The 15,039-nt window shown below is 54.1% G+C and overlaps 1 protein-coding gene across 2 annotated transcripts; it reads right to left on the bottom strand.

The window, feature by feature from the left end:
* Window positions 1-4,587: 4,587 nt before the first annotated feature.
* On the bottom strand, window positions 4,588-14,629 carry Tpra1 (transmembrane protein adipocyte associated 1). 2 transcript variants are annotated; one of them, XM_052720780.1, is made up of 12 exons: window positions 14,374-14,629; window positions 10,775-10,896; window positions 8,941-9,072; window positions 8,692-8,824; window positions 7,563-7,649; window positions 7,359-7,431; window positions 7,166-7,245; window positions 6,662-6,772; window positions 6,522-6,582; window positions 6,271-6,373; window positions 6,043-6,123; window positions 4,588-5,180 (listed from the first exon to the last, which is right to left on the bottom strand). In XM_052720780.1, the coding sequence occupies exons 3-12, from the start codon at window positions 9,054-9,056 to the stop codon at window positions 4,916-4,918; spliced, it is 1,110 nt and encodes a 369-aa protein (XP_052576740.1). In that variant the 5' UTR covers window positions 9,057-9,072; window positions 10,775-10,896; window positions 14,374-14,629; the 3' UTR covers window positions 4,588-4,915. The 2 variants fall into 2 exon arrangements, with proteins under 2 accessions (XP_052576740.1, XP_052576742.1); XM_052720782.1 differs by lacking the exon at window positions 14,374-14,629 and adding an exon at window positions 14,074-14,335.
* Between the last annotated feature and the right edge of the window lie 410 nt (window positions 14,630-15,039).

Here is a 15,039-nt window from a genome sequence, read left to right as displayed (position 1 = left end):
TAGATCTCTGTGAGTTCAAGACCAGCCTGGTATACCAAGTGAGATCCAGGACAGGCACCAAAACTACACAGAGAAACCCCACCTCAAATATATATACATAAATAATAATAAATAAAAAATAAATAAGGCCAGTCATAAATAATAATAAATAAAAAATAAATAAGGCCTTTAATCCTTCAGTTACTAGTGTTACAGCTCTTATGCTTACAGTGCTGGGACCCTCAGCATATAGTATCAACTAGTGTTCAGCTCCAGGCCTGTGGGATGGGGATCCCCAGTTCTTAAGAATTGTAGAGGGGCTGGAGAGATGGCTCAGAAGTTAAGAGCACTGGCTGCTCTTCCAGAGGCCCTGGTTCAGTTCCAGCAACCGATGGTGGCTCACAACCATCTGTAATGAGATCTGGTGCCCTCTTCCAGCGTGCACGCATGCACGCAGGCAGAACACTGTAAGCATAATCCATCCATCCATCCATCCATCCATACATACATACATACATACATACATAATCTTTTCTTAAAAAAAAGACTGGGAACTCCTCCAATGACATGGACTTGTAGTTTCTCACAGCCTTTGTCTTCCCTCAGTCTCAGCTCTCCACCACCACCACCCCTCTGCCATCTTGTCTGCTCTGCTCTCCTCTGCTCTCCAGAAGTCCTCAGCTACCTTCAGAGCTGATGCTGAAGCTCCTCTTGTAATGACACCAGGGGGCAGCATAAGATGGTCACCACACTGAAAGAGTGACAGTCTTCAAAGGTGTGTGTGTGTGGCAAGGGTGTCTGCACCAACCACAGCCCAGCCCTTCCTGTTCATAAAGGACTTTATTCACAACATACAAATAAGGGACCACTGTGTCCCCAGTCATCGCAGTCCCTCATGCAAATGAGGAGCCATTTTTGCACCAATCACAGGCCTTTTGCTGCCTTCCCTCTGGTCTGGATGAAAATGGCTGCCAGAGTTCCCTGTGATGGTTAAAAGCTCTCACACAAAGGGCTTCAAACAGTGGCCAAAGCCTTCAGGAGCCTGAGTGCTTTGGCAGTGAGCAGCTGCAGTTGGCCTGGAGATTTCATCCACAGAGAGTTCAAAGCAGTAGGTGCTGGCATAAGCCACAGTCAGGCTGCCTGTTTGGCTGACAGCCTTTGCCCTAGGCAGGCTCTTCAGAGACAAGGCGTGCACAGCGTGTGACTGGCGGCCTGGCGTGCTGGCTAAGATTAGGTTCAAATGTGAGGGAAGAGCCCAATGTGTTTAAACAAGATAGCCATTTATCTTGCTCATTCCAAAAGCCATTGGAAAGCTGAATTCCAAGGCCATGGCAGACACATGGCAGTGTCAGGGATATCAGCCCCTCTATCTTGTTGCATGAGAGGCTTCTGGTCCCCAAGTTAACCTATGGTTCAAGATGGCTACTGTTACTACAGTCATTACAAGGACATCTCCATGAGCTGGAAAGAGCCCACTCCCTCTCTTTCAGAATGTTGCTTGCCCATTCCATCCCACTGACCAAAACTCAGCTGCTGAGGCCCACATCACTCACGGGAGCCTAGAAAGCATAGGCTTCAACAGGCTTCAATTAGGGGCAGTTGTGCATCCTCTATGCCTCCCCCGCACCCCCCCAAAAAAAGAAAGAAAATCAAGGCTTCTATTACAGTAGGGAAGAAAAATAAGACCACATCTGGGAGGATAACACAGTCCCTGCAGAAGACTGATTAAAACTAATTTAACTGTGAATTCTAGCAACTGCTCTTGCATAAATCCCCACAGGCCAATTTATAAGGATTTGGAGTTGTCTTGTTCATTGTGGCAACATCAAGTCTATCCAGAGTGCTTGCTGGTCATGAGTGAGCACTCACACGTGGGCTCCTAAGGAGGAGCCCTTCTCCCACCTGCCTGGAAAGACCACCAAGACCCACTGTGCTGGGGCATGGGCAGCTGCGAGCTTTTACGGCAAAAAAGGTGAAATGGTAGCAGCTTCCTGGTAAGCACTGTAGGCAGGCTAGCTCCACACCCAATTCGGGGTCACCTGGCCCCTGCCCTGTGTGTGGAGATAAACTCAAGGTCAGAGGGAGAGGGTCACCTCCCGCCACAAGGCAACCTCCAAGAAGTTTGCGCCTTGCTTTGTTTTTGCTTTTCCATGTGTAAATAGTGTCTGTATTTATTTATAAAACAAAAGAGCTGGAGAGATGGAGCACAGACTACTCTTACAGAGGGCTGATGTCTTAGTTCTTCTACTGCTGTGAACACCACGACCAAAAGGAAAGCCTTTGTTTTTCCTATACTTCCATATCCCAGTTCATTATCCAAGGAAGTCAAGGCAGGAACTCAAACAGGGCAGGAACCTGGAGGCAGGAGCTGATGCAGAGGCCATGGAAGAGTGCTGCTTACTGGCTTGCCCGCCATGGCTTGCTCAGTCTGCTGTTTTATAGAACCCAGCACCATCAGCTCAGGAGCATTTTCACCCACAATGGGCTGGACCCCTTCACATCAACCACTAATTAAGAAAATGCTCTACAGCGGTGGTTCTCAACCTGTGTGTGGGTCATGACCCCCAAAGGGGTCAAATGACCCTTTCCCAGGGGTCGCCTAAGATCATTGGAAAACACAGGTATTTACATTGCAATTCATAACAGTAGCAAAATTACAGTTATGAAGTAGCAATAAAAATGATTTTATGGTTGGGGTCAGCACAGCATGAGGAACTTTATTAAAGAGTCGAAGCATTAGGAAGGTTGAGAACCACTGGCCCACAGACTTGCCTGCCTACAGCCTCATATTATGGAGACATTTTCTCAATTGAGGTTCCCTCCTCTCAGATGACTTCAGTTTATGTCAAGTTGACATAAAACTAGCTACCACAACCCAGTACGGTGGTGTGTGCCTTTTATCTCAGTACTTGGGAGGCAGAGGCAGGCAAATCTCTGTGAGTTTGAGGCCAGCTTGGTCTACAGAGCGAGTTCCAGGACAGCCAGGGCGACACAGAGAAACTCTGTCTTGAGAAACGAACAGAAACAAACAAAAAACAAACCAAAACCAGCCACCACAACGGAGCTACCCATTTTGAGTTATGCATAATGCCCTGTAACTCCAGCTCCAAAGAATCCAGGGTTTCCTCTAGTCTCTGTGAACACCCACCCACCCAAACACCCACACAGCATATACCCACACAGACATACACACATTCACATAAATAAAATAAATCTTTTTTTTTAAGTTGGCATGTGCCTCAGCTCTGTGGTGGTTCCCTCTGTACTCTTAACAGCTTGCTCAGTGACGGCTCTGACAAGCAAAGTTTGCTACTGTGATATCACAGCCTACTCCTCCCCACTACACACACACACACACACACACACACACACACACACACACACACACACACAGAGTAGAGATGTGAACCCACCCACCCAGCTCTGGATCTGACTACCCAATCCTCCTAAGTGGTTCCAAAAGCTATCATGATTTCAGCGAGAGCAAGCCATTAGCACCCTCAGACCAGGCTCCCATGTAAGCCACATGGCTCCCACGTAAGCCACAGGGCTCCCACGTAAGCCCTAAGGCACACTTGCAAGTGTATCACTTGGAAGAAGCTCCCAGAGACTCTGGCAGCATTGTGGTCTGTCCCCTCACCCCCAGGATTGAAGCTCACTGACCGTCATACCTGGTCATCTGCAGTGCTCAGGCCAACACTGTCCTTCTGGGCCTGGGTCCCAAGAACTCTTACATGAAGGCGTTACCACATGACAACAAAATGTTGGGGGTCGTGCCCTTGGCACCCTCCTGGCCTGAGGGCCAGCCCCTGGGGCAGGTGGGGACCCAGCCAAGCCGAGGTCGCCTCTTGGCTCTGATCATTTGGCTTGGCTATGAACTTGGTAGACTCTTCCTGCTCAGGGACAGTTGGAGGTCACCAACCACATTGAGTCCTCTTTCCACACCATGCCTTGTAGAATATCCTACAGTTCCAGCACTTTCTTGAAATTTTTTTTTATGTATATGGGTGTTTTTCTACAAGGATGTCTGTGCACCACGTGTGTCTGGTGCCTGAAGATGTCAGAAGAGGGTAGGTCCCCAGGGACTGGAGGGATAGATGGTTTTGAGTCACCATAGAGGTACTGGGAATCAAATCCAAATCCTCTGCAGCAGCAAGCAGTGCTCTTAACTGCTGAGCTATCATTCTAGCCCAGCATTTCTTCCACCTGTTCTTGACAGTTACATTATACTCTCAGTCACCATCAATCAATGCACTGTTCCAGAGACTTAGAATCAGTTTCTGTGGCAGGTGACTGGTGGCACACAGGGTCAGATGTGTCTCTCTGCCCCTACTTTACAGACGACATAACTGGAGAGGGAAGGCCCAAGATGACAGCTTAAGGAGCCCAGGGTGGTGGGGACCACAGGCTCCACCTACTGGGCTGAACATGGTAGGGAGACCTCAGCTCCCCAGAACTCTCTTCTTTCCATATTGGTCTCCTCGCCTCCAACAAGCCACAGTGACCTGCCCCTTACCCTGCCCTGGCAGCCAGTTCTGGGGACATCCCCTGGTAGGGGCCGCCCTGCCACCTATAAAGTCCTGCTGCTAAAAGGCACCAGCCCACATCTACTACTCTTTTTGCTTTTATTAAAAAATAGATCAAGAAAATATACACACTGTAGCCTTATGGCTGAAGAGGCTGCGAGCTATGGGGAAGGGACAGGGGATAGGCAGGCAGGACCCCAGCAGGAATGTAGTGCTGGGAAGGCAGGGGTCCCAAGCTGGAGCACAGGTAACAAAGGGGAACTGGGGGTGGAGGACAGGAGGAAGCCTGTATCCCGGGGTGCAGGTACCCCTGCCCAGGGCTACTATCCACATGAGTTCCTCAACTGCACTCTGCTCCACCTGGGAGCCCCATCTGTCTTCACAGGCCTCCCTGATGCCTAGGTGCCCACTCAGGCATTGATGGCTTTCCAGCGCTCGCTGTCTGTGCTGTTTATGCTGCCCGTGTGGCAGGGCATGGAGGCAATGTCATCTAAGTAGGCCACTCCAGCAGAGTCGAACTGCGTGCTGGAGTAGCTGGCTGCCGAGACCCCCGCAGGCCCTGCAGACTCTACGCCCTCACGCCGGGCCACTGCGTAGGGTTGTGGCAGGTGCATGTCTGGCTCTTCAGTCTCATCCACTTGGCATTTGTAGGAGAAAAGGATCTTGGGCTCTGAGCTGGTGAGAGAATGCAGAGGGGCCACTGCAGTCAGGAGGAGCAGAGGCCAGACAGAGCCCTAGCTCATCTGCAGGAACCTGCAGGAACCCTTGAGCCCACCAAGCTTTGAAGCTGGCCCCACCCACGCCTGAGAGATGAGGCAAGAGCTTCTACGCCTCTCCGCCCATGGGTATGTCAGCCCCCATGGGTGACAATAAACTAAACCCTAGCCTTCACCAACCCTGGCCAAGTGTGACCCCTATGCCTGCAGCACATGACAACCCGCTCCTGAACCTGGTCACCATCATTGGGATAGCTAGAAGAGGCTCAAAGAGCAGCAGGCTGTGCATATGGGAGCAGGCCTCAGCTCTTAGGCTCTGTAGGCCTCCCCAGAGACGGTCCAGGTCCAGCACCCCAGCCTGACGGGAGAGCAAACCCCGCCTGCACTCCAGCACATCAGGCCTGGTGGGGAGCCAGTCCCTGCCTTTGCCTCCTAGCCTCTGATGCTCCCCACATGCACCTGTGCACACAGCACATCCTCCTTCCAACTGGGGTTCACTGTGAACCCTCAGAGGTGCACGCTCCCTGAGTGCACTCACACCTGCTTTACTCTCCTGGTGTCTTTGGGGTACAGCAGGGTCTACCTCACAGCAGGTGCTTGTTGACAAAACAGGTAATAGGACAGCACTGCTAAACTGGATCCCTATCTCTTGGTGGAGGGGGCTGCACCTGTCTGTGCTTGCTACACATACACAGACAGCATCTACACAGATGCTAAAGTGTGCCACCCAGTGCCCTCTGTGCACCCACCTCCCTGGCCATGCACACACAGTAGCTGCAGGCCCAGCCACATTAGAGTGCAGAGGTCTGGCCATAACTCACCCAAAGAAGCCACGGAGGAAAGCCACATAGATGAGCGGTGCAAAGAAGCTGAAGTACAGGAAGGTAGTGGCATCCACACAGCTGTGGTAGGGGGCAGGTCAGCATGGCCAGGGCCTGTGGTCCTGCCCTGACCCAGTGCCTTGCCCAAGGGCGTGGGGACCCCTTCTGCCACAGTGGTATCCACTCCACCCCACACCTAGCCCACTCCCATGGTGGGCACCCTCTTACCAGAGCCCCTCAATGATGTCAGCACACAGCAGAGCACTCCCCAACCCCTGCAGCAAGTTGAGTGTGGCCAGGATGCCTGCATACACGTAGAAACTCTTCCGTGCTGCGGGGCAAGGGCCATGAGCTTCTGAACCACACTACCCTTAGGGCCCAGGTATAAACCTTGGGGTTCTCCCCCTCCCCAGGGATCCCCAACTGCAAGGCTGGGAGCAGGCCAGTGCCCTCCTGCCCCTGCTCCAGCAGGTACTCACAGGGCAGGGATACGCGCTCCTTCAGGGGGGTCTTGGGGAGAATTACCACCAGTGAGTAGACCTGCAGAGACAGGGGTGACAGGGAGGCCGGGCCAGGCCAGGCTCCTTCACCTGCCCCCAGGGAGCACGCCAGACCTCACCAGGAAGAAGAAGCAAGAGCTGACCAGCCAGAACTGGCGGCCACCATGGCCATAGATGTTGAAATCCTCAGCCGAAAGATGGGAGTCAGGGTACAGGATCTCCAGAGTCCCCTGTAGAAGGCAAGGAGGTCAAGTCAGTTCTACCACTGAAGCCTCTCTTGGCTTTCCCTTGCAGAGCCCAGGGCACTCCACATGTCAGGCCCTGTCCCAGCCTAAGCCCCAGCCATGCCCACCCACCTAACTCCAGGGGCAGTTCAGACCCTGGATGAGTCCCTTGTGGACAAAGCCTTCAAGGTGCAGTCCTATGCAGCCTAAAAAAGGCCCCTAGCATATACTCTCAGGGTGCCTGGCTAGGCACTAGCTCTCACACATTTATTTCTTAGCCTTTCCTAGGCTCACCTACAGTCTGTGTCCAGGGAAAGTTGGCCCTGCCTAGTCCATGTGACTCCTTGGGAACACTTACAGTTCGGAAACATGACCCTTGACACCACCACCACCACATACCTGGGTGACTGAGTAGGCCAGAGACAGAACTGTGGTGATAGCCAGCACCCGCTTGATGCTGGACTTGCTCTCTAGGTGACCTGCAAGGCACAGGGGTGAGTCAGCCCCTCCTCTTAAGAGCCATCTCTGGACAACCACAGGAAGGGTAGGGAGAGCCAACCCAGGTTGGAGGACAGCCCTGCAGTATGCATACCAAAGGCAAGGCCCAGGATGATCACACTCAGCTCAATGGCTAGCAGGAAGAAGCGGGTGATCTCCCACAGGATCTGGGCACAGAAAGGCACAGGATCAGCTGGGGGTGAGCTCCACCCAGCCAGACATCCCTAAGTCTCTCCAACAGGCTCAGGGTACAGAGGGCACATCACAACCTCCACCAGGCTGGCCTCCCCCCTTGCACCTTGTCAGCAACTATGGCAGCATCAGAGGCACTGACAGTCATAGAAACCACAGCCCTGGCAATGCCTACCAGGGCCACCACAAACACCTGCAGAGCAAGAGAGAAGAGTGTGGTGTCAGAATCAACAATGCCTCCTTCTGCAGGATCTACTCAAGAATGACAAGGGATGGTACAGGGTGGGTCAGAGTGGGACACATGAAGGCATGTTCCAGCACAGGATTCAGGCATGGAAACTCCACTGCTGCCCATCCAAAGCCCCATCAGCTCCCTGTGATTAGAGAACCAAGCAGTTGGGGCTCAGACCTAGCCCTGCTGCTTTCCTGCTCTATGACCTTAGGCAAGTGACAGCCATGTCTCCTTGCACGCCCACCACCCATCTTTAGTGGGAAACTCAGAGCCTGACCACAGAAGGGACCAGAGAGCCACTCAGTTGTCAGGTGACATCTGAGAGTCTGAATCTGGAATATTCCAGTCAATCAGGCTCCTATCCATGTGGAGAAAGAAACCCCACACCCTGGAATGGGGGATATACCCAGGGAGGTCACCCTTAGAGCCTCTGCCTCATGTACAACCTCGCTTCTATATCCCCAAAGCAGCACACAGAGGGCCCACCAAGGGCTGAGACTTCAGACCCTCTCCTTAGGAAAACCTGCTGCAAAGACACCACACAAGTGGGAGAACATTTGACTGGACAGGGCTGCTGTGGACATTTTTCCTTACCCAGCGTTCATTTATCCCTCTACCAGTTCCCCACTTTCCCATAGGGATCACTTGCCTCCCTCAGCTAGCACGATCTGCTGGCCCGTCTCAACCTTTCCCTTTCCTTGCTAGCCTGTTATTGGCTCAGGCATGAATGTGGGATCCTAGGTGGGCCAATCCAAGGACAGGCTAGGTCTCCCCTAGCAGCCAGGGAAGAGGGACTCCCTAGTGCAGCTGGAAAAGCCAGGTGAGTTCCCAGCTGTCCTTGGCATCAACTCTGTGGGGAGAACCAAGTGCAGGAAAGAGAAAGAGGCAGAGCCCCTGGATCCAGCCATACCTGAAGCCATTTTCATTATGGAAGCAATTCATTCATTTCCCTTTGTGCTTAAATCAGAGATGGGCTTTCTGTCACCGAGTGGAGGGAACTCACCAAGATGTAGAAGGTGATGAAAATGGGGCTGGAAGTGACACGGATCTTGGCCCGAGCTAAGGGAAGCTTCCAGAGCAGGAAGATGAAGAAGAGCACATTAGGAATGAGCAGCAGGAGGTCCCAGTACCGGACCCTGGCAGGGGGCACAGAAGGCGGTTCACTGGTGAGGTAGGCACACAGATCCCCCAGGCCATAACATCCCCTGACCACGCACCCACAGCCAACCCTCCGTGGGGCCAGGAACCCCACCTGGAGGAGCCGATATCCTCATACAGAAGCAGCAGGCATTGGTGGGGCTCGCTGATATTGGATGCTGCGGGCGGTGGCCACGCTGTGCTTCCGTTGGCCTCCTGCAGGCTGGCCATTCCACCGGCAGTGGCCCTGAAGACAAGCCCACGTAGTTAGGGCACAGGGCCCTCCTCCCTCTATCTAAGGCTCCCAGGGAAAACCAAAGTGGCAGCGTGAAGTGCAGGCCACACGTGAGACTCTCTGGGTAGGAGACAGAAGGCTCAGGGGCCTCTCGCTCTGGACAGGGCCTGGCCCCTCTCTTCAGGCTCTGCCCAGATTGTCCCTCCAGCCTCCAGCCCGCCCCTGCTGCTTGGCCTCCTGGTGCTTCGGTGTCCTCTCTGGAATGGCGCTGAGAACAGTATTCTCTTGCTGAGGCCATGGTGACGCAGAATACCTCCAGCAGGACTGTACTGGGAGGACCGAATGACTCCCAACTCCACCTTACAAAACCCGCCCACCATCTGATCTCTGAGGCCACACGGTTGCTAAGGTCCTCAGGAAAGGAGATGCAGGTGGAGAGGACACTGGGAAACACAAGGAGGTCGCTAGGTACAGGGCCTGGAACAGTGGCCCAAAGAGGGCCAAGGGGGTCATCTGAGAAGGCCAGGTTACCAGGAGAAGCTGGAGGCCAGAGCAGCCCAGAGGCCAGTATTTTTGTGGCATTCGGCCTGGAGGACCAGATTGCTGAGGATCTGGGGTCCCTAGAATGCCCTGGAGGGAGGGAACTAAAGGTGGCCAGAAAACCCTAAACAAGGAATCTTGGTGAGAGGATTGTCTGGGGATAGCAGTAGGGCCTCCTGCAGGACAAGCTGAGCCCCAGGTCTCATGGGTGGCAGTATTAGGGTCAGGGATCTGAAGGAACTCTCCTCTACCCAAAACATCGAGCAGTCAGGCAGGGGATGTGCGCAGGTGAAGCAGTGTCAGCCTTTGACCACAAGATGGCAGTAAAATGAATGAGCCTGAACTGCTGGCCAAATGAATGGGCCTCCCAAATGGGATGTGGGTGGATCCAGACTCAATAGTGCCACCATGACCAACACAGAAACATGGCTGGGACTTTGCAGACCAGGGTGGCACACTAAGCCCCAGGCACTCCACCCAGGCGTGGGCGCACAAGCGTGTATACTATCAGGAAAGCTGCTGAAAGCTTTTCACAGGAAAAGGTTGAGGCCTGGTGACCTATCTGTGGCAGGAGCGGCCAGGAGCTTGGAGCTCCTGTTCAGTGTCCCAGGTACTGCAAAAGGAGCCCTGTGGGTTCACTATAGAATCCCTGAGCAGCAGCAGAAAGAGGCAGGGCTTGGGGGACTCAGGGACAGTCTCAGTTTCAGGGCCATTCCATTCTAGTGCTACCTCTGCTGAAAAGACAGGAACCCCCGTGTGCTCAGGTCCCCCAATCAGGTTGGGCCCTGGCTCTGATTTGTTACACCTCCAGCTTGCTGATGGGGAGAGTAAGGAGGTATGTACCTGGTCCCCAGCAGACACCCCCAAAAGAAGCTGGCTCCTTCCCAGTCCTGACCATGGCAAAGGTGAACGGAGCAGCCATCCGTCATTCATGTGCCCTTCTGCTTGCCCAGCAGATCTGACCAGGCATGGGTCTGGTATATCCAGCAACTCACTGGGTTGCTCAGATGTGACAGGGACAAGGTCTACCCTCCTGAGGTCATCCCCCCAGGGATGGGAGGAGAGCAGACACAAACCCTTGTACTTAAAAAGTCAACTTCCACTGGAGACAGCGGAGTGGGACAGAATGACGGAAACGCAGCACAGACAGGAAGTCCCCAGCATCCACACTTACCAGCAGAACCCTGGATTTCAGTCTGCTTTCCCCAGCTTCCCTTGCAGGAAGGACTGGCCACGTGGACACCAGCAGAGTGTGACTCGCCAGTTTCAGGTCGTGCCTTCCTTCCTTCCTGTTGGCTGGAATACGGATGTGATGGAAGAAATGAGAACAGCCACGTTAGACCATTAGGCAGAAGCATGCCTTGCAGTCAAAAACCAGCAAGGAAGATGTTTTGTAGGTCCCTCCATGCACGCCAAGGCTGCTTCCACAGACTGACTGACAAGACAGAACGGCCTTCTATCTAGTTATCATGGCCTTGCCTCACAGCTAAGGCTGAATTCCAGAGAACATAAGAAGGCTGATTTAGATTGGTATTCCGTCAATATTAGATATGCAGCTGAGTAGTTAGCCTTGGAAAACTCTGGATAAAGAGCATTCCTTGGAGAGATCAGCAAATACAAAAGCCCTGAGGTAGAATTGAACTTGGTCTTACAACCAAAAAGAATAGGCTGGGCATCTGGGGCAGTTGGAAAGATGAACACACTTGGCAGGCTGGATCAGATGGAGTAAGTAGGAGTAAGCAGCACACCTACATGCAATGTAATTTCACTCTTGGAGTACTGAAAAGGGTCTTTCCAAAGAGGTGACAGGGTCCCATTTCATGTGGGCAGGCCTAGGGGAAGGTGAGACAGGAAGTGGGTACTGTAACAGTCTAGCTCTGGCTGGGAAAGGTCAGAGAACAGGATAGGGGTCAGTCAGCAAGAGGTCCCCACTTTCCAGAGGGAGCTCAGCACCCCTGCTCTGTCCAGGGGTTTAGATGTGGTGAACTCCACATAGCACAAACGTCAGGAAATGTAAGTGTATCCAAGCCTGGCCAACCAGAAAGTCCATGCACCATGGCCTCTGAGAACCTACCCTGCTGAGATCAGCAGGCCAACTGTGACTCTGGGCCAGAGCTCTGGAGAGAAAGAGAAAGCTAACAAAGGCAGAGCCACAAGGAGGATATAGAGAGAACTTGTGAATTCCTAGTAACCCCTGAATTCAGTGACACATGACACCCATCCTTCCCAGCCATAAGACCCCCAAATCCCCTTCACCTCCAGGGTGTTTGAGTTTGGCCTCTCCATTTCCCAAACATATCAGATTTTTTTTTTTTTTTTTTTTTGCATTGCTGGAGATAGGACCTATGCTAGGCAAGCACTGGACCACTGACCTACATCCCTAATCCTCCTTTTGAGACAGGGTCTCCCTACATTGCCCAGCTTTGAACCTGTGATTCTCCTGCCTCAGCCTAATAGCCAGGGTGACACCAGGCCTGTGTCCCCAGGCCTGGTTCCCAGCTTCTGTAGGGTATGGAATTGGCAAGTCTAGCGAGAACAGCATTCCCGGCCCTGTCTCCTGCTTGCTGTGTGACCTTGGGTGAGTCACTTCACTCCTGAGTTTCACAGCGACAATCACAACTACCTAGCAGGGTTGTTGTGACAGTCAAAATAAGGCAAGCTATGAAAATGTCTACAGCAGCCACAGGCAATAAATGACTTTCCTACAGGCTGAAGGAATGAATGCCGGGTGAGGGTGGGGGTCTGCCCATGGACCCAGGTGCCCCCTTAGCAGGTCTAACGGCTATGCAGGGAAGGACCAGTGGTGTCAGCTGCCACCTGTGTCACTCCATTGTAGGATTGGGAATCCAGCTCTGGGATTCACAGTGCTCAGGGGCGGCGGCCACCTGCACCCATAGTCCAGCTATCCCCTCCAGAGCCTGGCTAGTTCTACACCTAGTAGCAAGCAGCTCAAGGTATGCATCTCGACTTGAGCAAGTGGACACTGCTGAGCAGGCAGAGCCCCAGCGGCTGCCAGGCCAAACTCCCGACCCAAAAGATCCCTGCTCCAGCAGCACTGGGGCTGGGAAGCAGTCAACCGCATCCCACTTCTGTGTTTGCCATGATGATTGTGCTCCTAAAATAACTGAAGTGATGATAACAAACACATGAGGACACACTTCCAGCACACATGCTCAGGGCCCTGTGCTTCCCTCCTAAGAACACTGGGCAAGCACCATCAGGGTCCCTGTCAAAGGAAGGAAGGGCAGGCATGGCCCACGGACCCCGCCCCCTATCCTGGGACCCAGGGCTTCTCCTTCCCTGGCTTTGGACACATGCAGTGACAGAGAAGTGAAAGGAGCTGGCCCACCAGGAAAAAGAGGAAGGAGAGAGGGCTGACTGAGACAAAGAAGGGCTGCGACATCTTGAAAGAGTAGCAGAGGATCACGAGGGGAGCCCAGGCCTCTGGGGACCAGGGAGCTGAGGCAAGGTTTCTTCCACCTGTAAACCTGAAAGGGCAGCTCTGACCTCAGAGCATTCCCCAGAGGCCAGGCTCAGGCCTCTCCTTCCTCCCACTCTCTGTGGCTAGCCTGCTGGGCCTTAGGTGGGACCTACTCTGACACACACAAACACACACACACACCAAGAGGCTGAGAGAGCTTGTCTTTCCCATCTGTGCAATGGGATTGCCCAAACTTTCTGAGCTCTTATATGGGACCCCTACCCAGAGGGAGAGCAGCAGGGCAAGCAACCCCAAACACTTGCTTCTCTCCCTTATCTCATAGGCTGCTGAGCCTCTAAATCTAGCAGCAAAGCAGCATGGGAAATCTCCAGAGGATAGAGGCTAAGTTCAATGCCTCTCTGAACCTGTCAGCCTTGGTGATAGAGAAGAGACTCTGTCCTAAGGGGCCACTGTGGCCACCAGGAAGAAGGGATGATCCAGGTGACCTACCTCCTGCCAATCCTCCTTCCCCTTCTCTACCCACAACTTTTATTTCACCTACCTCAGGGCCTATGTGCTTGCTTATCTTCCCCCAGTTTGAGCTCATCATTTGACTCTCTGGCTAGCGCCCCCCCCCCCCCCCCCCCCCCCCCCCGCCCCAAGTGGACTTTAGCATCTCTAGCCCACCTGGGTGTTCTTCCAGTATTTTTTTTTTTTAAGGACAGGGTCTCATGGGGCCCAGGCTAGCCTCCAACTCAGCATGTAGCCAAGGCAGGTCTTGAACTTCTGATCCTCAACTCCCAATTTCTCCCCCGCCACCCAGCTCTTCCGTGTGTTGTTTATAGCACCAGGCCTTCACCGGCAGCAGGTGTATTTACTTGCTTTCTGTCGGTCTGTCCTAGGCCTCGTGACCCAACCCCCTAGAACAGAGCCCGCACAGAGTAACAGCTCAACAAAATGCTATGACGCGCACAAATTTCCAGCCCAACGCAACCGAGTCGGACAAGGATTGGGGGTCAGTGTCCCATACTCCACAGCCCCCTCCTCCTTACGGAGCTGAGAGGAGATGCCCCTTCCTTCCGCCAGGCCAGGGAGGCAGAGGCAGAGCCCGGGCGGTCCTTTCCGGCTGCCGCTGAGCTCGGGCTGCACCCGGAGCTGCCCGTGTCCAGCTCCATACAGGGTCCGGCCCTGACCGCTAGGGTCCCCAGAAACTTCCCAAAGGCTGTCCTGCGGCTGCAGCCCTAGTGGCACAGGGACAGGAAGGGACGGTAGGCCCGAGCCCGAGGAAGGAGCGAGGCTGGGCCTCCCCGCTAGCTTGGCGCAGCAGGAGGTGAGGACCGGGCTGCGCTTACCTGAGAGCCCGGCTGCGCAGGCCGCGGGACTCCGACCCCCGGTAGGCAGCGAGAGCGGGGGAGCGTCGTGCAAGAGCCGGGGCTGAGGTTCTACGCGGGTCGGTCGCGGGGGACCGGACGCCGCCAGCGCGCAGGACCCCCAGGACCCGAGGACTCCCCTGGCCTTCCCCGGCAGCGGCGACTGGCAGGCGCCTAGGCTCGGTGTTTTTTCGTCTAGGCAAAGCTGCGAAAACAGTCACGACCCCTGTTTGTGGCACTCAGCCCCGCCCCCGGCCTCCAGCAGCCAATCGTAACGGACTCCCTCCCAGAGTGGAACAGGCCAATAAAATTCCTCCCGGGGCCAGCTCTTAAAGGGACTGCAGTAAGCTTGCAGTTGCTGCGAACTTCTACTGGGGAAAGAATGTCTACACCACTCACCCCTAAAGCATTTCGGGACAGCGCACCGAGCACGCTCCGCCTTTGCCCCGCATCTTCCTGCGGTCAGCTCTGGTTCTCCGACCGGTTCGCCCCACCTCTCCGAAGGTGGAGCCTCGGGGACCGGCGCCCCGCAAAAGTGACCTCTGGTCACCTGGACCAGGGAGGAGAGAAGAGAGGGCGGCCCTTCCTCGGACGCCGTGTACTTGGCCACTTCAAAGGGACCGGCTTTTACAGGGCTTCAGGCCGCCA

This window comes from Peromyscus californicus, unplaced genomic scaffold (assembly GCF_007827085.1).
Source record: "Peromyscus californicus insignis strain IS unplaced genomic scaffold, ASM782708v3 Scaffold_6__1_contigs__length_162567912, whole genome shotgun sequence".
Lineage (NCBI taxonomy): Eukaryota > Metazoa > Chordata > Mammalia > Rodentia > Cricetidae > Peromyscus > Peromyscus californicus.
This window is presented reverse-complemented; position numbering and strand designations above follow the sequence as displayed.